Raw genomic sequence first — 24,330 nt, 5'->3', positions numbered from 1 at the left:
GTTAAATAAGCAGGGTGACAATATACAGCCTTGACAGATTCCTTTTCCTATTTGTAACCAGTCTGTTATTCCATGTCCAGTTCTAACTGTTGCTTCCTGACCTGCATAGAGATTTCCCAAGAGGTAGGTGAGGTGGTCTGGTATCCCCATCTCTTAAGAATTTTTCACAGTTTGTTGTGATCCACACAGTCAAAGGCTTTGGCGTAGTCAATAAAGCAGAAATAGATGTTTTTCTGGAACTCTGTTGCTTTTTTGATGACCCAGTGGATGTTGGCAACTTGATCTCTGGTTCCTCTGCCTTTTCTGAATCCAGCTTGAACATCTGGAAGTTCACAGTTCTCGTACTGTTGAAGCCTGGCTTGGAGAAATTTGAGCATTATTTTACTAGTGTGTGAGATGAGTGCAATTGTGTGGTAGTTTGAGCATTCTTTGGCATTGCCTTTCTTTGGGATTGGAATAAAAACTGTCTTCATAGAGATAGTCACTGGAGCTGCCCCCTTTAGATGGACATATACTGTTCAGCTTGTTGCTGCTCTCATTACATGTACATCATAGTCAGCAGTTAAGTTAAACTCAAGGATTTTACCTACTTTCATAGGAATGGATCAAAGGAAAATTGGTGCTCTTTTCTCTTGCAGTTAGGAATCCACTCACTGGTAATGGTGGCCCACTGTCTGGATCTAATAAGTGATATTAAACAGTAGTATTTGTTCTTATCACACTTTACTGTCAGTTGAGATTCTTGAACTGTAGTTTGGGCATGTCTGTTTTATATGTCCAGGTAACTTCAGAACATGAGGTGAAGATAGTTTTAGTAGTGAGACCAAACTTATTTAAATATATACTCAGTACTTGTAATAGGAAACCACCTCTGCCGCAAATTGGTGGATAATAATTAGTTTTAAAGCTTTTACTTCTGAAGTAACAAGAGTTGCTCAGGATTACAAATTAAATGACTGTGAGAAAGACAGGATTTTACCATCTATTTATGGAAACAAGAAACACTTTCTGAAATCTTTTTAAAAAACTTGAGTGTGTATTAAGCTGTGATTTAAAATGGAATTATTTGAAGGTAAAATTAAGGAGAAATCTTAGTATATTTTGTATTATGCAGAAATTTAGCCCTTTACTGCCTTGCTTGTCAATAAAATTTATTTCGGTGTGTTTTTAGTTCAGAATGGTAATGAGTGGTTTTGCACTAAAATCTCCACCAGAGAAGAAAAAAATATGCTTCTGGGCTGGTTTAGTAAACAGGAGCTCTCCACGGTTTGTTTCATCTTTAAGGTTTTGCCCTTCGGTGAGTTTAGTGTCAGAGATCGCCTATGGAAACTGATGATGAGTCTCTTTCCTTAAGGTCCATGTACAGATGTGCCCAGGGATCAGATCTGGCGTGCCTGCTCTGATTTTCAGTGCCCTTTTCCCTCCCAGTGACCACATTAAGGCTGGTGGTTTTTTTTGTTGTTTTACTCTTCTTTCAGTTACTGTGGTATTGTGGTGCATCTTGAATCTGATTTGGGCCTTACACTTTGCTTTTATCACTTGTTTTATTCACTGATGATACTGGAATCTTTAAATGTTTACAAAAACAAAAAAAGATTAATTTTCCAATCTCAAGTTATGTGAAAATGGCTCATTATTGACAGAAGGATCACCAAGATGTTACTAGGTAGACCTGTGAAAGGGGTCTCCTGTTTCTTGATATTTATAGAGTAAAGATGTAAGGCTCAAATCCTCTTATTTTTGAAAAATATTAAGGGTGAGGAAGGGAGACTTGTAAAACTTGGAAATTGAGACTGAGCTATATTTTATAATTTCTTACATTCAGAAAGTCTACAGCCTTCCCTTTTCATATTTTATAGGATAGGTTATTTTTTCATTGTTGTAACAATTTTTTAACTGTTAGTATTAGATAATATTAGTTTCCTGATTTTTTACCATGAAACTAGATCTATTCTTGTTTAATAAATCAATTCTTTGGAGGCACTGATTTAATTTGCCTAGTTGTGCTTTTTTGTGTGTGTTGATAAAGTGCCTAGTTGATTATGAAATTGGTATGTATAGATGTTGGCTTTTATTTATGAGAACAAAGTTATATTTCTGATATTAGCATTGTTTGTTGATAAATAAAAGCAGTATGATTCCCCTGGAGGAGGAAATGGCAAACTACTCCAGTATTCTCTGGAATATCCCATGGACAGAGGAGCCTGGTGGGCTATATAGTCCATGGGGGTCACAAAGAGTCAGATAAGACTTAGCATGCTCACACAATGAGAAGACTGCTACACTGAGAATCTAGAGGCATTTTTAACTTTACCTTACTTAGAAGTTAGACGTGTTGGTCACTCAGTCATGTCTGACTCTGTCCATGGGGTTCTCCAGGCATGAATACTGGAGTGGGTTGTAATGCCCTTCTCCAGGGGATCTTCCCGACCCAAGGAGCAAACCTGGGTCTCCAACTTTGCAGGCAGATTCTTTACCATCTGAGACATCAGGGTATTTTAGGGTAAAGTTTAGATTAACATCTTTGAGAAAAGAGGTGTCTTTTCTTAATTTAAGCTAAAGAGTTAAACTTTGAATATTTTTTTAAGATTATTTCCAGTTTATCTGACATCCTGTAGTCTTTTAATTCTAAAGAGTTGCCTTTTTAGAAGATGAAGTATTTTATTAGTCATTGTATTTTATTTCCCCACTGTAGGAATTTTGAAAGCTGTGTTTTTTTAACTACTCAGTCAGCATTTAATATAGCACCCATATCCCTCTATATACTTTTGCTTCCTAAAATTGGTCTCAACCTATAGTGACCTCTCATCTCTTCCCCATTTTTCCAATGAGAATGTCCCAGAATGTGTTTTATACTTTTTACTTCGTGGAGGTGCCCTTTCCCTGCATTCTTTTCTATTCCCCAGCCACTTTGAGCTCCTATAACATTTTGTTTATAGTTATTTTGGCCTTGTATGGTAGCTATTTATGTGTTATGTTATGCTTTATATGAGACTGTAAATGCCTTAAAGGAGGATATTTATTTTTCTTCATCTTACTTATTACTGGTTCACACGCATAGTTCTTTTCATATAAATCAGGGGTTAATTAATATTTGTAGAACTAAATTTGTAAGATGGTTAGTGCCAGATACAGTCAGTGGCTGTGGATGGTGAAAAATTATCAGGGTAATCAGGAGTGAACTTACTCATTCTGAATTAAAGCAGTGTTTCAGCCATCTACGCTGCCAGCAAACATTTGTATCCCATAGTCACTCATGTACAGTTTATCCCAGCTTCCTAACCACTTATTCTTAGTGACACATCTAAATACTTAGTGCTTTTTTTCCTCTCTCTGTAACCCACTTAACTCCTGGCCTTCATCCATCATTGTAGTTTAGCACTGCCTTAAGCTTTTAATAGTATCTAATTTTTTAAAACACATTCTTGCTTTGAATTTTATATACTTCCCTTTCTTTTACCTCCTTGATCTTATTCACAGGCTTATCAGCTTTAATTTTCTATTGCTTTTTGTACTCTCCTATTTATATTTCTTTTTGCTTGCTCTTTTACTTTTGAGAAATTCATCCTTTATTTCTTAAAGGCAAGTGTTCTTTGATTACTGTCTTCAGGTAAAGGTGTCTTAGAATCAGCCTAAGGTTGGGAGTTGATGGTGGAAGTGCTGACCATCAACTCTGCAAGAGCCAAAGCTAGCTCCCTCAGACTCTCACTCCTGTGTCTTTTCAGTGGGAGGGTATCTGGTGGCAGCGCCAGCACCAGGGTATCTGATACTGGTTACGGAAGGTGCCAGATGTTAATGGGCATCTTTACAGGTGGACTTTTGTGGGGAGATGATGCGTGGATTGTAGAGTTATCAAAGAATTTCAAAATGGTTGTGTTGGGTGTGGGTGAATTAATTGGTAGAGATGATTCCCACCCAGCCTTTGGATTCAATAAATTTTCACCCTTCAGTTAATTATTGCTACAGATGAATGGTTGGTTTGGACTTAATAAAAGAACAAAGGGCAATAAGACAATGAATAAAAAACTGAAAAGAGACAGGAAAAGTAAAAGATGTAAGGTAAAAAGTTGCCTAACTTTGTGCCACTTGGAATCAATAGTGTTTATTAAAAGATTCTTAGGAACATTATGTTAGACAAAGGGGAGTTGAAAAGATAATGTGAGAAAATATCCGAGAGTAAAGTTTTGTTGGATTAAATTTAAAACTATGCTGTTTTTAGTTCTATTTTTATAGCACATCTCTTAAGAGTTTACTCTGTAACTAAATATTTAAGTTGGATATTGTATTTGTGTAATAGCGTAGAGGAGCTCTTTGATTCCTTAAGAAGCATATTGATGTTTAAATAGCTTTTCTTAGAAAGCATATGGATACTTTTATTAACACAATATCCCTTTAAAGATGTAAAAGAGGAAAAATATGCATTCTCCATCCTGTTCTATCAGAGATGGTAAACAGGGAGTATCCAGGACTCTCTGGTATTTGTAGTAGAAACATTTCATAGTAGAGAACAAAACTACTTGTAGACTTAAGAAAATAATTTTGGTTAACTTTGATTTTAGAAAATATTAAGCCATTTATTTTATTTTAACAGGTATCTTTCAGATGAAGGCATTGAAGCTTGCACAAGTTCTCCTGACAAAGTCAATGTAAATGACATCATCCTGATTGCTCTCAATGTAGGTTTTACTTATTAACTTATAAACATTTAAAATCTGGAAGCTATATTTATGAAAAATATCTCATAGAATAAACTGGATTTTATAAAGTGGAGAACATCTTTCATTTTTATTGTGCATTTTAAGTTGCAGCGATGTTTGTTGAATTTGGTAATCTCATATAAGCCAATTATTAGAAATATATATTTCTTTAATGTCTATTATATGGAATCAGTGAAAAAGGGGAAAGTGCAATTAAAACTTTTTCACCTTGTGATCAATTACAGAATTTCATTACATTTATAGTAGCTATATAATAGCAGTAAAAACTGATCATATTTATAGAAACAAATTGACATTTAATTTACATAGAAACCAGCTAGGTTACAGCTTCTTGACAGTTGTATTTTTTATTTTGAAGTAACTTTTCCTGTTGATAAAAGTAGGATATACTGTGCAGTATGACTACTTCAGAAAATACAGAAAAATAAAATAAGAAAGCCCAATAATTACTGTTAATGTTTTGATGCATTTTTTCCCCCTACTTCTCTCCCTTTACCCATCTGTATAGCATTGTCTTTTTTATAATTGAGATTGACGTTTAGATTTTTTTTGAAGAGTTATAAAAATTGTTTGAAGAACAGATGTGACTAAATGAATATTCTCTTTTCAGTCTTGTGGTTACCCCAGTGGGAACTTTTTTCTTATACCTTTACAATCATAGTCTATTAAACAATGAAATTTACATGCTATGATGTATAATCAATGAAATTCAGAAGAGAATTACTGTCTGACAAATCCATTATGTCACTGCAAAGTAGGTTTAGCATAAAACAGAAAGGGAGGGCAACTGATAACAACATATGAAATATAAATAAATATATAACTTTTTCTTTTTTGATTACTTAAATTTATATTTATATAATTAAATGAATTTAAAATTTATATTTTGAAATTTATCATTTTTTTAGCTGTTTGCAATTTTGTTCAGTAAGACAAACAAGTTTTTTAGAAATTATGTGTGTTATCCATGACTACAAATGGTATTATTTGCTAGACATTTTATCTTTCCTTGACTCGCACCCAAATTAGTGAATTTTATTTTCAAGAAATGTTACAAAGAATCCCAGTTCCTTTCTTTGTTCACTAAAAGCAAAAGACCTAAATAGGAAAAAGGCTTTGTGACAATCTTCTCTTCTTATTGATATTTATATATGTAGGTAAATAGCATTGAACTATCTACAAATTGGGTAAGAAACTAAATAAAATAAGTCAACACAAGATATTTGACCTGGTATACATAAGAGGTACATGATGATTATTATCTTAGTGAATTAACTTGTCTTTATAATTTTCTTTAAAATATATAAATACTCCAGTCCAAAGCTATCATGCCATGTAATAGAATTAAATAAATACTTTTAGAAGGATGAAGTCTATACCAGACAAGTAGTCTAATTTTCAAGTTCGTAAACTTTAAGTAAAATCAGGCACATACAGTATTCCTGTTGAAATTTTTTAGCTTTTGAGTGATTGCAGGATGTTAATCCCTAATTGAGAAAGACTTGCATTATTAATTCTTATATATAACTTATTACATATTGGGAGAATAATCCATGCACAAGCTTTCTTACATTCTCTTCCTCTTGTGGGGAACACACTAAGTTTGTTCTTGTATCTAGCAGTGAACAAAGCAAAATAGTATGTATGTAGAGTGTTTCCTGCCCAGGAAAGTCCAATAGGCTTTTATTGGGCAGTTCAAAAAGGTACTCTTTGCCTAGAATGAAATAAAATTCTAGACTTCTCCCCTCAAGCAGGTGTTTACCATAAATCACATTGTTAATACAAATAATTTAGGCAGTGAACCACATTTTCAGTTAGGGAATGGTTCTGGTACCAAGTTCCCAGATGCCAGCTTAGGGCCAACTTTGTAAGTGGGCCCTTCTAAAGGTAGCAGCCTTAGAGCTGCTATGTAACTCTTTTTAGGATTTTTATGTTGAAAGGAGGGAGGTTTCTTAATTTTTACTCTGTAAAATGAGGAGTAAGGATTTTAAGAATAATACAGAAATTCAGCATGTAGTTTTGAATTCCTGCATTAGTCAGAGCAAAATTGATAGTCTAGTCTTAAATTACTAAATAATGTGTAATAGTAAAAATTTTTAAAGAGTATTTAAAATTTTTCTTTAATATTCTGTATAGTATAAAATGCTTTGCCAAATAGATATTCTGCTGAACTTATTTGAAGAAATATATCAGGAATGTTGTTTTGTGTGTGCACACATGCATCTTATGGGTTAAATATTTCTCCTGAATAATTAGTTACTCACTATAAATGTATTTTTGGACCCAGTTTTTCTAGTGATCCTGATATAATGGCATCAGAATCATAGAATTCACTTTGATTTTAGGATGTTTAAAGATTTTGTAGGTCATTTTCATCTTGCTAAAAGAAACAGTGAAATAATCATCCTTATATGGGTGTATGATACTTTAAAAGTTCTATGAACTTTGAATACATTGTTCCTTTCTGCATGACAACAATTTTGGAAGATAGAATTGTTAATATATTTTTGATCTTACAGAGGAATAAATTACCGGGATTTAGAGAATTTCTGACATGTTATATTAGTTAGTTATAGTATACAGTAAGTTGAAGTTTAGAATTTTAGTCTAGGGTTCATTTCTACAGTACTTTATATAAATGCCTCATTTTATTTTACATTTTATAATTAGTGATAAAACCGGAAATGAAGGACCATGATGTATCATAAAACGTGTATATATTCTTTTTCTTATATGTGTTTAAATATTTCAGCTTTTCTGTGACTTTCAAAATAATGACTTTTTATGAACTGTTAGTTGTATTATTCACTTGTTACATGTATTCAGATAATAACAGTATGCGTGTTTTATACTTACTAAACATTGTAGCTAACATTCATTAAATGCTTATTCTTTGTAAGTCATTGTGTTTAGTGCTTCACATGTATTATTTAAGCTTCAAAACAATGAAATGCCAGTATATGAATTTTCCCCCCATATATTGTTTAGTATTTTCAAAGTAAAAATGTGTGCAACTTGAGGTTTGGTTTATAATTCTTTCAGTCTGTTATTGGGTGGAGACTATACAAAGGATAAATCTGGAACATTGTTACACAAGTATTTGGATATGGGACTTAGTTTGCCTGGCAGTTCCATTCAGTGAATTGTACTTTAGGAATGATCCTTGCATTACATTGAGAAATAAATTAAAAGTCATGGTAGTAAAAAGACTGGAAAGGATCTATGAGGGTTGTATAACATGTATGCTTGTTTCTTTAACTGACTATATATGGATATTTCAAGTGAAATTGTATTATTGTAGGTGTTCAAAGAAGACTATCTTGTTTCTCTATGTGTTATCCTTTTATAAATAATACAGTAATTGTAATCATCTATTGATAACATTTTTGCCTTAAGTCTAACATAAATTTCTCCCTTATAATTTTTGTGATTAAATGCATTCTGATTCTCTTTTCTCCTGCTCTTGAGGCAATGAAGAGCTCTGTTTACTATTATTTAAGGAATTTTTAAAAAGTACAAATTTAGTTATTAAACTAACCTCACTGTCTCAAGCATCAAGATAATTTCTTAGCTTAAATAATTAGGCCTTTTTCATGAGTAGTATTTAGTTTTCTTCTGAATAAATTTCTTACCATTCCTTTAGTTTTCACTTCTTAAAGAAGACAGAATCCTTAAAAATTTTATGTAGACTGTGTGTGTAGTTGAAGTTTTGTTTTTGCATCAGAAATGCTACAGCTTTGTTTATCTTAGTCCTTTTTATGTTTTGCTTTGCTTTGCTGAGTAATATGTACATCTGGATTTTTGTGTAGTAAGTCATTTGTTCATCAGCTTCTATTTCTGAAATTTGTTCAATAAGCAAATGAAATATTTTTACTACAGTACAGTCTTATTGTGACTTCTTGCTTTTGTAGTAAAGAGTATTCTCTGGGATATTTGTATGTTATGTAGCTTTATTTTAGGAGTATCACAGCCTATAGAGTAATGTACTTTCATGTCTCTGCATATCAAAGTTATATAGAATTTAGTTGTCGAAAATATGCTATTTATTTGTTCAAAGTAGTCATTTGGTTTTGGATTGTGACATGAATTTCTTATAGTTTACATAAAATCAAATTTTAGATTTTAATAAAAGGGTACCCAGAGAACTATGACCAGATGTAAGTAAGGCCTTATATATTACTGTTCAGTTTACTGGTATACTTTAAACAGTATATATATGGGACTGAACATGGTTGATTTTTACATATATAGATCTCATAATCAGTTGAAATACAAACTATATTTAACATATAGTTAAATTCAGTTACTCAGACCTTAACTAATTTTATCTTTTGTTTGTGAGTGAGATTAGATTTAGAGTCATTTTTCTCTAATTTTATTTTAATAATAATATTTTTATTTTAGACAGACTTGAGAACAATTGGCAAGAAATTCCTCCCCAGTGACATCAATGGTGGAAAGGTAGAAAAGGTAAAGAAAAATGTTAACTTCCTAAATTTTGTTAAGTACAATAAATATGAACATATACTAAATTACTAGAATTATTTTTTGTCAAGGAAGACTGCAACTTCAAAATATTTTGGAGGGAACAAGTCACAAAGTTTTCATTTTAGTGACTTCCTATACACATGGAAAATTGTTAAAACAAACTTTTAAACTTTTGGTGACTTTTCAACATTTAAAAAATACTTTTGTTTTAGGAATTATAACTGTGACACACTTATTTACATGTTAGACTTATCAGATATTATTGGAACTCAAAGAGGACCTTTTTGTATCTTTTTATTTTAGTATCTGTTACCATGTTTATTTAATGAACTTATTGATATAGGAGTATAAGATTGTGAGAGAATGTTAGCAACAGTTTGGCAAAGCTGTGTATTTGGTTACTGCTGTCATTTTGCATAACATGTGTATTTATGTTATGAATTTTTTCAGTGATTTTTTGAAATACAAGGATACAGTTTTTGGATTTTAGACACCAACTAGTCAGTCTTTTACTTCTTATTCATTTATATTCAATTTCTTCTTTTTATTTGAAAATAATGCAAACTATGTCAATCAAAAATTTTATATATGCTGTTGCTCACTTTTTGAATTATTAATGAACATCTTTATAATTTGAAATACTTTGAATGTGTAATGTTTTGAGTTTGAGTAAGTATTCTTATCATTTTAATACTCATGTATTTAAGATAGTTGCTATACCTTAGATATTTTAAATTTTAGATAATTTCAAAAGATCTATAATGTTATAACATTTTTCACATTTTCTAAATGTTGGTCCTCATATGCAATAGGTAGTAATCATTTAGCTGGAAAGAGAACAAGAGTTTATAATCTGCCCTAGCTTTTGAAGCAGATACTCAGAGAAGAGAGTTCTACAGACTCCTCAGCAATTCATTTTAATGTTTAACAATACTCTGTGTCAGCAAATTTAATTGTGTTTTAATCTAAATTTCTTATGGTGCAACTTCAGTCTGTAATATCCTCTTTATCTTCCCTCAGGGAGATGGAGAGCATCTGGTTACCTTCCCTTGTGAATAATTGCTCATATACTTGAAGTCTTGTAAATGTCACTGCTACAAGTTTCTTTTTGCTAAAACCATCTATCTTGATTCCTCTGTGTATTGTGTCTCCGGCATTCTATTCATCTTCATTGCTCTCCTCAGAGTCCTCTCCAGTTCCTTACATTTCGTTTTCTGGTTGTGGTAGTAGTTCTGACTTGAGTGTGCATCTGAATCAACCTGAGGCCTGGCTACAGCATAGAGTGCCAGCCTCCCACCTCGCCCACTCCCATGTTTCTGACTCCATTGAACTGGGAAAGAGCCTGAGAATTTGTACTTTGAACAGGTTTCTGTGGGATGCTGATTCAGCTAATCTGGGAAACATACTTAGAAAACCTCTAGGGTGTAGAACTCTAAATTAGGCAGCAGTCTTGGACAGGTCTGATGAATGCAACAATTCCTCACAGAAAAAGTAACTAGTATCAAAGCAGTGCCTGCATATCCTTATACTAGTTTATTTAAGAAAACTGGCATTCTGGATTATTGATTTTCCATTTTTTCTTTTTATGTCTTTAAGGATTCTCAGAACCTACCACTGTTAAAAGCTCACAGGGAAAGGTACTGATGAGAGTTTTCTCTGCTTTCTCCAACTTCTCAGAGTATTTTTGCTTCAGAAAATTTTATAAGTAGTCTCTTTAGAATTTCCTTTGAATATAGCTAACAACAATACGATATAACTTATAATATTTGAATCTAGAATTTTCTATACCAAATTTTATCCTTTGAATTATTCTTAATGCTCATGTGGCTTTAGTTTGTACATAAAATGAGAAGATATAAAATAAGCCTTTTTCACATGAAACAGAAATTGAGTGAGCCCTTTTCACATGAAACAAACCTCTGCTCCTCAGATTTGATTATATTTTCCCTTTCATTACCTGCTTCTGATACCAAATATAATTCTCTTCACAGTATTAGTGAAGATGTTTTGAAAATTAATTTTAATAGAAATTTTAGAAGCCAACCCACTGGAGTTACTCATTTGTCTTTGGTTAAAATTTCATATATAAAAATGTAACTCCAATGCTTTGACCACCTGATGTGAAGAACTGGCTCATTAGAAAAGACCCTGATGCTGGGAAGGATTGAAGGCAGGAAGAGAAGGGGACAGCAGAGGATGAGTTGGTTGGATGGCATCACCGACTGAATGGACATGAGTTTGAGCAAGCTCCGGGAGTTGGTGATGGACAGGGAAGCCTGGCGTGCTGCAGTCCATGGGGTCACAGAGTCGGACACAACTGAGCAACTGAACTGAACTGCTTTTAGACAATAATAAATGTTTAAGTAATATATATTTTCGACATGAATTACTTGTGCTCTTTCTCTGTAAAGTAAGACTAATACAGTAAAAGTTACTTTATTTGTGCCTTTATCAGAATGCTTTATTACCCAGCGCTTTAGCATGTTATTGGTGACAGAATCATTAAGACATGGCTCTAGACACTAAATTATGTATAACTGTTGTTTAAAATAAATTTTAAATAAAAATTTTAAAATAAATTTTAATCTGTGTATAAGATAAGCAGAGTATTTGAATAAGTAATTTGCCTGTTCCTTGAGCATGTCAGATTTTGGTATTAAATAATAATATTTTCTAATTTTCTTTTAATAATAATAAAAAAATGAATGAAAGAACTGAATTACCTAGTGATCTTCCAAATAGAATATGCTGGAAACTAATTTTGCAAATACTAATATGAAAATTTAAAGTGTGAGATAGATTAGCTATCTCAGGAAGCAGAGAGAGTTTTGATGAGCTTCAGATACAATGTGGAGAGGGGGAATAAAAAAATTCTGGTAACATACTGAACAGATACAGATTTTAGAATTTTTCAGCTGGACTTAAATCCTTATTCTTCCACTTATTATATTTTTGTGACTTCTGGCAAGTTATTTAATCTTGCCAGATTTTAATTTTCTTATCATTCAAATGTTATCTCCCTTATGACATTGAAGTATTAAATGAAAACCTGTGTGACTACATTGTAAATGTAGTGCAATGTGTATGACGAATATTGAGCATTATGAGACATTTAGGATGGTGTTTTTGTCCTGGACATCTAAGAATGCATGAATATTTATTACGTGACTTGGGTATCTTGTTACTGAGAGATCTCCAAGTGAAAGTGAAAGTCGCTCAGTTGTGTCCAGCTCTTTGTGACCCCCATGGACTATACAGTCCATAGAATTCTCCAGGCCAGAATACTGGAGTGGGTAGCCTTTCCCTTCTCCAGGGGATCTTCCCAACCCAGGAATCAAACTGGGGTCTCCTGCATTGCAGGCGGACAACTGAGCTGTCAGGGAAAAAGGGAATCCAGTAAATGAGGTGAGGTGAGTGGATGCTTCATTATTGACTGTGTGTTGGCCCCAATCCCTAATGCAGAACTTCATTGCTTGAGCTAAGTTGATCTTAGTACAATGGAATCAAAGTAGGCCAAAGTCCTTCTCTGACTATTTCCACTAAGTTTCATGCCTGCCTGTGATATTACTACTTATAAGAGTGAGGAAGCCAAAGGAAAAAGAATTGGAGAGCATTTGCCCCAGCTTTAAGAAGCTAACACTTAATGAGCAAAAGAAGAGAGAAGGCTATCTTTTTACGAGCTACTTCCATTAGTCAGTTGTGGGCCCTTTTAAAGGGCTATAGTCCTGTGTCTTCCAGCCCTCTTGGAAGTGTATTTATTAGGTCCAGGGCTCCATACAGTGTACTAGAGATTCCCCAAGACAGAGGAACAGTAATGCTTTTTAGAGGTAAATTAAAGGAATGTAGAGAAGAGTCTTCAATCTTCCTCTCCTGAGAAGTCAAAAGTAAATGCTTATGATGATGCTGTGTATTGTTATTATCATAATTAATAAGACTTAGATATGGCATTTTCAGCATTTGGAAAGGAGGCATGGAGAAGGCTATGGTTTGATAAGAGAGATGGCAGGACTATAGTAAGGAGAAAGTTAATCCTGGAACAATGAATCGACATCTTTTTTTGCACTTAAACTGGGACCTTCAGAAGGGCATTGTTACCTAGAGTTTGAAACTGAAGTTTTAATTCTGTTAGTTATTACTGATTATTTGGGGAGGAAGTAAGATGGCAAAAATTGCAAGTTAACTTTGTTTTTAATTAATGTAATAGTTTTGTGCACATTCTTTTGTCTTCCCTCCCATTCACTTCTTAATAGTATTTTGCAGTTCACATGTTTTCTCAGTAAGGTTGCTTATAACCTTGATGCAGGGGTTTCAGATAAATTTAGAAAGTGGTGAGAGTGAGAAGATGAAACTTTTCTCCAGGCTTCTAAGTCTACGCTAGATTTTCCTGTAGGCAGTTTGTGTTTAATTTTTAGGCCATAAAATTTTTTTAGCATGGAGCAATATGTGCCAGGGACGCCATATACTGCAATTTTTGAATTTTTCAGGAGAGGCTTTCTAGATATGACAGGGCCCTAGAATATTTAGCTTCTGAGCTAAAAATCATGGAAAAAAGTCATGACAGAAAGGAAGTAAAGCATACACTTCCTATAAAACTGTTTAATATTTTTTGTATTCTTTTCCAAGTTTAATATTTTGCTTGTAGTTATTTTCATAGCTTTGCCTTTGAACCAAGGTGTAGAAGTTAATTTTAAAATATAGGTTAATGTAAAAATGCTTTATCACCAGTTCAGGTATGTGAGGACTTTTATGCTTTATTGTGGAACCCTAACAGGAAAGACTTTTCAGATCTGTGGGGTTTTTTTTCATCTAGGTTCTAGGACTGACAGTTTCTATGTGCATTTTTAAAGACCTAATTTTGGGGGTAAAAGTGACCTTCTTGAAGCCTCAGCAACACCAACATCAACCACAAGATGGCTTCACTGGTTTAAAATTCAAACTGAACGCCCTCTCACTGTCAGTATAGAACTTTGATGTTTTTATAAAGAAAAATAATTGAAAAATGTTTTTAAGTTTTCATTTAAATAAATTGCATCATGTTTCATATGTTAATCTATTATGTGCTAAATAATATGATTTACCAGTGTTTCTTTTAGTGAGTTATTAAAATTAAACATGCATTTTTAATTTGAGAAAAAATGATTACTGAAACTGATTTTACCACGCTTTATTTACAAGTGCTTGTTGGTAATTATTAGCAGGACTTCTGTGGAGTTTAAAAACAATGCACAAAGGTATATGTATAGAATATATATTAGACCGATACTCTGATAATTGAAAAACAAACTGTTCACTTTTTTTTAATTCTCTCAGAGAACAAACAGCTGTAGAGGCGAAGGATGGAAATGGGAAAATGACACATTGGGAAGAGTGTTACTTTTGACTGGAGTCCCACAGTGTTTTTCTTGTAATTGATTGGCTGCAATTACTTTGATTGAATAAGAGCAAATTCTGTGTTGTGCTGTTACTTTGATGTATAAATTAATGCTTTTTCAGGCAATCTCAAGGGAAAAACCTATTCAAGATTATGTTGCCTTTTTGTCAGTTACTAGGCATTTAAAATGCCTTGTTTTTAAAATTTCTAAGGGGTAGAAACTTTTAGATCTAGTATATAGCATATTTATGATTCAGAAAGTTTTTCTTTTATTATTATTTATTTGTTTAAACTCTTGATGTGTATGAATATCCCTTGAAAAATTTGAAATCAGTATTAAGGACTACCTTTCCAAAGCTATTTCTTTCAATTCCTTTTGCTTTTAACCTGTTTTCTTCTTGACCTTTTTTGGTACAAGCCCCTAACTTACTTTGGAGAACCCTGGTTTTTGGTAAACACGTCTTCTCCTCTTTCTCTTTATTGAGAATCTATTTTATGACAGGTCCCATGTTAAATAATTTATCTGTAATTTTCAGAACAGCACTGAAAAGTAGAAATTATTATCAACTTCTGTTTTACTTTAGAGATGAGGGAATCACAGCTGTCTAAAATCATAGTTTTTTGTTACTATAGGACTTTAATAATTTCTATGTAAGTGGGATGTTCTCTCAAATGCCTTGCAAACTGCTGTTTAGTCATCAAATTCCCACTTGAATGCCATTCTCTTCTAATTTTCTTGGCCTCTTTTGAACAGAGTGAAATTTTAAGAATTAATATTCCCATTGCCCTTTTTACCTACATGTTTTTAGTATGTAATACATTTTATCATAGTTTTAGAATGTGTATAGAAAGAAGACAGACTTTGGTGTTAAGCATATCTTAGTTTGAATTCTAATTCTGCCTCTTCTGGCTGAGTAACCTCTGTTAAAATACTTGGCTTTCAATTTTCTCATTTAAGACATGCAAATGATCCTAATATACTTTTCAGTTCTGCAGGTAAATTAACTTATGTAAAAATACTGCCACATTTTCTGGTGTATCTGCTAAGTGCTAAATAAATTAGAGTAAAAAACTATAGTTAAAAAAAAAAAAACCAGGAAATTTATTTATCAAGCAGCTTTTGAATGTATATTTATGCTAAGTGCAGAGGCTTTGAGATCAACAGGGCAATCCCTGCCTCCTAATAAGAAATCAAGAAGCCAACAATTACCAGTATGGTGGAACAAATGCCGTTCATGTATAAGGAAGGGATGGCCATCTCAGCTTGACGAGCTTAGTGTGATGAGGTAGAGAGGTTGCTTTTCTTGCTAGATTGTTAGTTTTTAGGCTTGTAATTCTCAGTAAGAGAATAATAGGCAGATTCCTAATTGAGGTTATATTTAATATCTTACAATGGGAAGGTATATTTGGTGTGTGTTTAAAGATTATATATGTATACACATTCATACACCCATTATTTCTATTTCAATAATAAAGCTACCAAAAATAAGATTTTTTTTTTGGATACAAACTATAGAAAATAACATTTGACAAAATCTTCTTGGCTGATAAAAATACATGCAAGATAAATATAGATAACATTTATGATTCCTAGAACCTGAATCTCTTCCTTTGTTTGGGGGAGTTTCCCATTTTCAGAGTCTTCTTGGTGTAGAAGAAAATGCCAGTTGCTTTTCCCCAGCATCCTTTGCACCTATGCTGTGGACGTGGACCTCAGCTCTACTAGTCAGGTATAGCTGCAAGGATATGGGTTAGTTGGACAGAAAAGCAGGAACTGTGGTGAATTTCCTCTGGTAGTAGTAGAAGCTACAGCAAGATTGATGGCTGAAGCAGTGCTGGGGTCAGTGTCCAGGGCTAATGAGATTGATAGCACAAGGAATAGAGCTAGATGCTTGAGTGTGCTGAATCTAGCTTATTCCATCTCATGAATGTTGACTGTCAGCATCTTCTCCCTGATTAGAGGTCAGTAGTTGAAATCAGCTGTGGTGGTGTTGTTCAGTCGCTCAGTCATGTCCATCTCTTTGTGACCCCATGGACTGCAGCACACCAGGCTTCCCTGTCCTTCACCACCTCCTGGAGTTTGCTCAAACTCATGTCCATTGTGATGCCATCCAACCATCTCATCCTCTGTCGTCTGCTTCTCCTCCTGCCTTCAGTTTTTCCCAGCATCAGGGTCTTTTCCAATGAGTCAGCTCTTTGCATCAGGTGGACAAAGTATTGGAGCTTCAGCTTCAGCATCAGTCCTTCCAATGAATATTCAGGCTTGATTTCCTTTATAATGGACTAATTTGAATTTAGCTATGGAAACTGACAAATGCTACAAATTAGAGCTTCTTCTCTATTCTTCATATCCCAAACTGTTTCATCACCATACCACTGCCATCAAACCAGTTCTGTGGTTTGACTTTCAGTTTTTCTTGCTGCGAAACCTACAGACCTAGTTCTCTAATTTTCTTGCCACTTCTGTAAACTACACAATGTCTTACTTTCAATATGTTATGTAAATTATTTGAGCAATTTAAATATAATATTTGATATATGCCAACATATATACTGCTATATATACTAGTAAAAGCCTTTAACTATGTAGATCACAAGAAACTGTGGAAAATTCTTCAGGAGATGGGAATACCAGACCACCTGACCTGCCTCCTAAGAAATTTGTATGCAGGTCAAGAAGCAACAGTTAGAACCAGACATGGAACAACAGACTGGTTCCAAATTGGAAAAGAATACGTCAAGGCTATATATTGTCACCCTGCTTATTTAACTTGTATGCAAAGTACATCATGCAGAATGCTGGGCTGGATGAAGCACAAGCTGGAATCAAGGTTGCCGGGAGAGATACCAATAACCTCAGATACGCAAATGGTACCACCCTTATGGCAGAAAGCGAAGAAGAACTAAAGAGCCTCTTGATGAAAGCGAAAGAGGAGAGTAAAAAATTTGGCTTAAAATTGAGCATTCAGCAAACTAAGTTCATGGCATCCTGTCCCATCACTTCATGGCAAACAGATGAAACAATGGAAACAGTGACAGACTTTATTTCAGGGGGCTCTAAAATCACTGCAGACGGTGACTGCAGCCATGAAATTAAAAGACGCTTGCTCCTTTTGACTAACCTAGACAGCATATTAAAAAAGCAGAGACGTTACTTAACCAACAAATTTTCATGTAGTTAAAGCTATGGTTTTTTCAGTAGTCGTGTATGTATGTGAGAGTTGGACTATAAAGAAAGCTGAGTGCAGAAGAACTGATGCTTTTGGATTGTGGTGTTGGAGAAGACTCTTGAGAGTCCCTTGGACTGCAAGAAGATCCAACCAGTCCATCCTAAAGGAGATCAGTCCTGGGTGTTCATTAGAAGGACTGATGCTGAAGCTGAAACTCCAATACGTTGTCCACCTGATGTGAAGAACTGACTCCTTGGAAAAGACCCTGATGCTGGGAAAGATTGAAGGTAGGAGGAGAGAGCATGACGGAGGGTGAGATGGTTGGATGGCATCACCAACTCGATGGACATGAGTTTGAGCAAACTTCAGGAGTTGGTGATGGACAGGGAAGCCTAGTGTGCTGCAGTCCATGGGGTGGCAAAGAGTGGGATATAACTTAGTGACTGAACAGTTTATCTGTTGTAACTTGCTTCAGATAGCTCTAACATATGTCTGTTTGTAAGTACCTGATATTCATTGATTTTTCTCTTTTGTATAACAGTAAACGATTCCCTGGTGGCTCAGACGTTAAAGGGTCTGCCTCATGCTGGAGACCCAAGTTTGATCCCTGGGTCAGGAGGATCCCCTGGAGAAGGAAATGTCAACCTGCTCCAGTATTCTTGCCTGGAGAATCCCATGGACTGAGGAGCCTGGCAGGCTACAGTCCATGGGATCCCAAAGAATCAGACACGGCTGAGTGAATTTACTTTCCTTTCCTTCAAACTATTTAAACACACATAGTTTATTCGTTTTCCTGTTGATGGATATTTAAATGTGTTTCTTTTTTTCCTCTTTTTTTTCTTTAAATAATAGATGCACTACTACTGATTCTAGGAACAAACATATATTTTTCCTGATGCATGTTCCCTTATAGTCTTAAGGAAATACAATGAGGAATTGAGGCATTGTATGCTAGAATAAGCCAGCATTCAACTTTACCAGATAATGCCAAATTATTTTTCAAAGTGGTTGTACTAATTTGTATTACCATCAGTAGTGTATGCAGGTCCCATTGATCTGTGTCTCTTCTGGCCCTTGATATTATGACATTTTCATAATTTTGGGGTTGTAAAATATGTTATTCTTCTTCAGGCTATTCTGTCCCTAATGACCCCCTTCCCCAAGAAAGATTTTACAATCAAATGATGAAGTTTGTTAAAATGGGTCAGAGTTTTGATTGAAATTGCATTGAATCTGCGTGTGAGCTTAGAGACAGTTGACATCTTTATGATTACTGCTAATAATTATTAGTGAAATGCTGGTTAGCTGCCTTTCTAAAGAGGAAAAAATAAAGCCCATATATGTAGTATTTGCCACTATTTTTAATATAAAAATTCCTGCAATGGATGATTATAAGCTCTACCAGCCAACCTTTCTGACACCAGGGGTCGGTTTAGTGGAGGAGACGGTTTCAGGATGATTCTCTCACAGCCTAGATCCGTCACATGCACAGTTCACAGCTGGTTTCTTGCTTGTGTGAGAATCTCAGGCCCCTGCCAGTCTGGCAGGAGGTGGAGCTCAGTTGGTAATGCCAGTGTGGAGAGGCGCCTCCTGGGTGCATGGAGTCACTGCAGCGCTGGACACCGCGTGGTGACTAAGCAGCATGACTCTCGTTGTGGAGCGCGGGCTCTGGGCGCGTGGGCTTCAGCACTTCAGTACACAGCCTTAGTAGCAGTGGCTCGTTGGTCTGGGTGGGCTCTAGAGTGCAGGCATCTTCCCAGACCAGGGATCGAACCCGAGTCCCCTGCATTGCCAGGTAGATTCTTACCCACTGTACCATGAGGGAAGCCCTTCACAATTTATTGAAAGTATATAGGTTGTGTATCTTTAGCAAGCTTTATAACTGGAACTTCCTATTTTTGTTGTTGTAAATGTTATTTTTAAAAAAATACTGTTTTTTTCTCTGTTATTAGTACACAGAAAGGTAACTGATAGTTGGATGTTAATTTTAAATTTGCTACCTTGTACTTATTATTCTTCAATGAACATGAGTTTGAGCAAACTCTGGAAGATGGTGAAGAACAGGGAAGCCTGAGTTGGACATAAGTTAGCTACTGAGTAACAACAACTTATTGTTCTTGATAATACATCTATATTCTTTTATGTTTTCTCTATAAACATGCCTTTTGACACTTCACATGAATGGAATCACATAATATATACTTTGTTGTATTTGGCTTCTTTGACTTGGTGGTGGTTTAGTCACTAAGTTGTGTCTGACTCTTGAGACCTCATGGACTGTAGCCTGCCAGGCTCCTCTGTCCATGGGATTCTCCAGGCAAGAATACTGGAGTGGGTTGCCATTTCCTTCTCAAGGGGATCTTCCTGACCCAGGAATTAAACCTGGGTCTCCTGCATTGCAGGCAATTCTTTACCAACTGAGCTGTGTGAATCCATGATGTAAGCATGTGTCAGTAGTTTGTTACCATTTATTGCTCAATAGCATTCTGCTGTGTGGGCTTACTACTTCTTTCTTTCCATTTTGAGTTGATGGACTTTGAGATTGGTGTGCATAGGTCTCTTACTGTTTTTTCATTTCTACTGAAACTATGTTTGTGTTTTTATTATTATTACTCCTTAAATTGTTTAATTGCATCTTTACTCTTTGCTTCTTGGTCAGTCTTGTTTAGTATCAATTTCATTAGACTTTGTAAAGAATCAGTACTAGACTTTGTTAACCCTTTTTATTATATTTTTAGTTTGCTATTTCATTAATTTATCTTTATTTTCTTCTTTCTTGTACCTTATTTGAATTCATTCTGTTCTCTTTGCATCTGGTTAGTTTAACTCATTATTTTCCTTTATTTTCTAATATAAACATCTGGAGGCTATTAATTTTTCTTCTACCACTGCTTTAACTATCTTAATGGTTTTATACATGTTATTTTCAATATCAATAAGTCCTAAATATTTTCCAGTTTATATTAAGATTTCTTCTTTAATTGTAGAACATTACCTTTTTTTCTTTCTGTTATAGATTTCTATTCAGTTGTATTGTGACCAGAGAATTTTGACTGAAAGATAGCTTTATTTGCAGTTTATGGCTTGATATATGTTTATGAATTTCATACGCTTGCTTCAGCAAAATGTTTTATTTCCTAGTTCTTAGCTTCACAGTTCTATGTAAATTCTCTAGATTAGGCTTACTGTTTTGTAGTGTGTGTTTTATAATTCTAAATTCTCAACTCGTTGTTAGAGTCTTGAGTTTCTGAAAAAATAACCTTTTTGTGATTCTCAGGTTTCATGGATTATTTCCTTGTGTCACGATATTTTCTTATAATTTTATGTTTTTTTATCTTTCTGCATGGAAATCTTAGGCATTTGAATCATGAAAGCTGGTAGAAGGGATTATGGAGTTACTGTGGTACTATTAATTTACAATGAATTGAGATTCTGGCTAAGGTTAACTTTGTTACTTTTCCACTAGCCCAAAGCTGAGGCTCTCAACTGCAATGTTGTTACTACAAGAAGCAAATATAGATCTTCTCTGGAGGAAAATGTCTTCCAGATTGAGACTTACTGTAGATGCCTACATGGGTGACATGAGGAAAGTTATAAAATTTCTAACATTGTAATAAACAGTTCTTTTTTGTTCCAGGTTTATTGAGTCTGATACCATCCTTAGGATGGTAGAGGGTGTGACAGATAATACTATTTTTTCCTGATCGTTTCCTGCCTTACCTCTATTTTATTATCAAATTTATAAAAATGATACTCAGTTATTTTGACAGAGCAAAGAAGTAGGTAAGAAGGAGGGCATCATAGAAATATATCCTCCAGGCTTTTAAAGCAGCTAAAGGGAGAACCAGTATTTCATATTTCAAGGCAACTTGAATGATTACCCAGATGCTTGGATCCTCAGGTAGGGATGTAAATAGTCTAGCAAAAACTTCTCTTGATACAAATATAAGCCTATGAAAAAATGAGCCTCTCAAAATCTCCACTGAAACCACAGGAAATGCTTTCAGAAGTAGTGACAGAGTAAAGAAAAATAAATTGTGATTTTAACTACTTAAAAAGGACTGTGGAGGATAAAACTTTTTTATTCTCTTAATTTTTGCAATAATGATGCAGTTTGCAATAATGATGGAAGATTTATAAGAACTTAATCACACTGTCTTCAAGAAAATTAGAGATACCAAGGAAACATTTCATGCAAAGATAGGTACAATAAAGGACAGAAATAGTATGGACCTAACAGAAGCAGAAGATATTAAGAAGAGGTGGCAAGAATATGAAGAAGAACTATACAAAAAAGATCTTCATGACCCAGATAACCATGATGGTATGATCACTCACCTAGAGCCAGACATGCTGGAATGTGAAGTCAAGTGAGCCTTAGGAAGCATCACTATGAACAAATCTAGTGGAGGTGATGGAATTCCAGTTGAACTATTTCAAATCCTGAAAGATGATGCCATGAAAGTGCTGCACTTGATATACCAGCAAATTTGGAAAACTCAGCAGTGGCTACAGGACTGGAAAAGGTGAGTTTTAATTCCAGTCCCAAAGAAAGGCAGTGCCAAAGAATGTTCGAACTACCGCACAATTGCACTCATCTCACATGCTAGCAAAGTGAGGCTCAAAATTCTCCAAGCCAGGCTTCAACAGTGCGTGAACTGAGAACTTCCAGATGTTCAAGCTGGATTTAGAAAAGGCAGAAGAACCAGAGATCAAATTGCCAACATCCACTGGGTCATTGAAAAAGCAAGAGAGTTCCAGAAAAGCATCTACTTCCACTTCATTGACTATTAAGGCCTTTGACTGTGTGGATCACAACAAACTGTTGAAAATTCTTCAAGAGTTGGTAATACCAGACCACCTGACCTACCTCTTGAGAAATCTGTATACAGGTCAGGAAGCAACAGATAGGATTGGACATGGAACAACGGACTGGTTCCAAATTGGGAAAGGAGTACATCAAGGCTGTATATTGTCACTCTGCTTATATGACTTATATGCAGAGTACATCATGCGAAATGCCGGGCTGGATGAAGGACAAGCTGGAATCAAGATTGCTGGGAGATACCTCAGATATGCAGATGAAACCACCCTTATGGCAGAAAGTGAAGAAGAACTAAAGAGCCTCTTGATGAAAGTGAAAGAGGAGAGTGAAAAAGTTGGCTTAAAACAGCGTTCAAAAAACTAAGATCATGGCATCTGGTCCCATCACTTCATGGCAAATAGATGGGGAAACAATGGAAACAGTGACCAACTTTATTTTTTCAGGCTCCAGAATCACTGCTGATGGTGACTGCAACCTATGAAATTAAAAGACCCTCCCTCCTTGGAAGAACAGCCATGACCAGCCTCGACAGCATGTTGAAAAGCAGAGACATTACTTTGCCGACAAAGGTCCGTCTAGTCGGAGTTATGGTTTTTCCAGCAGTCATATATGGATGTGAGAGTTGGACCATAAAGAAAACTGAGCGCCGAAGAATTGATGCTTTTGAACTGTGGTGTTGGAGAAGACTCTTGAGAGTCCCTTGGACAGCAAGGAGATCCAACCAGTCAATCCTAAAGGAAATCAGTCTTGACTATTCATTGGAAGGACTGATGCTGAAGCTGAAACTCTAATACTTTGTCCACCTGAATAGAAGAACTGACTCATTAGAAAAGACCCTATCACTGAGAAAGATTGAAGGTGGGAGTAGAAGGGGATGACAGAGGATGAGATGGTTGGATGGCATCACAGACTTTATGGACTTGAGTTTGAGCAAGCTCCAGGAGTTGGTGATGGACATGGAAGCCTGGCGTGCTGCAGTCCCTTAGGATTACAAAGGATCGAACACACCTGAGCGAATGAACTGAGCTGAATCATACTCAGGAAGTTCTTCTTTGTTTACAACCCTATTTTAGGGTTGACAGAAATTGTGATGCTTGTGCTGTTAGGTATTGATAAATTCATTCCTCAAGGAAGTTGATAAAATTATAAAAAGAAATGGCTAGCAGATTTTTCATAGTATCATAGAATGTCTAAATTTAAATAATTTCCTGATCGCTGTGTTCAGACTATAGGTATGTGGTTCTATGTCATCCAAACTTTGGAGAGTCTGATTGTAAATAAGAATATTATTTAACATGATCAATAAATTAATAAATGAATACAGTCATTTAAATCTGATATTCCATATCAATTGACATGTTAGAGTTCAGATGACATAGATGACAAAGACACAGATGTCTATCAACCAAAGGAAAGAAAAGAATGAAGCCTAGATCATTTCTTTTTGGTCTCAGAGAATATTTCCAGTATATACCTCATATTGTTTATTAAAATTAGAGCTCTTCCTTCTTAACTATTGAAATTTTTGCAATAATTTCTTTTACTTGCTCCTTATTGCTCATGTAAAAGTGAATATCAAACGTTAAAGAAATCTTGGGGAAAAAGTAGTCCTTGTTTTTTATTACTTTCATTTAAATTGGATATCTTTTTTTACTTCAGGGTTGCTCTTGACACTAATTGAAGAAGGAGTTGCAAGTTAGTACTCATACAGTTTTGTGGATGCTTTTAGATACAGGGTTAAAGTTAGGATTTAGGATC

General features: G+C 34.8%; 1 protein-coding gene across 2 annotated transcripts in view; it reads left to right on the top strand.

Annotated features, from left to right (window-relative positions):
* TDRD3 (tudor domain containing 3) overlaps positions 1–24,330 on the top strand; it is a 204,160-nt gene that overhangs the window by 54,899 nt on the left and 124,931 nt on the right. Inside the window, exons 2-3 of one of the 2 annotated variants that reach the window (XM_043477357.1) lie at positions 4,592–4,676; positions 9,123–9,188. The exons of the other annotated variant lie outside the window; for it this stretch is intronic. Of the exons in view, the coding sequence (XP_043333292.1) occupies positions 4,592–4,676; positions 9,123–9,188 (151 nt within the window). The remainder of the gene's footprint in view (positions 1–4,591; positions 4,677–9,122; positions 9,189–24,330) is intronic. 2 annotated transcript variants of the gene reach the window in all.

Source organism: Cervus canadensis, chromosome 9, assembly GCF_019320065.1.
Source record: "Cervus canadensis isolate Bull #8, Minnesota chromosome 9, ASM1932006v1, whole genome shotgun sequence".
NCBI classification, from domain to species: domain Eukaryota; kingdom Metazoa; phylum Chordata; class Mammalia; order Artiodactyla; family Cervidae; genus Cervus; species Cervus canadensis.
The sequence above is the reverse complement of the archived record's forward strand: the minus strand, read 5'-3'. Positions and strand labels throughout refer to the sequence as shown.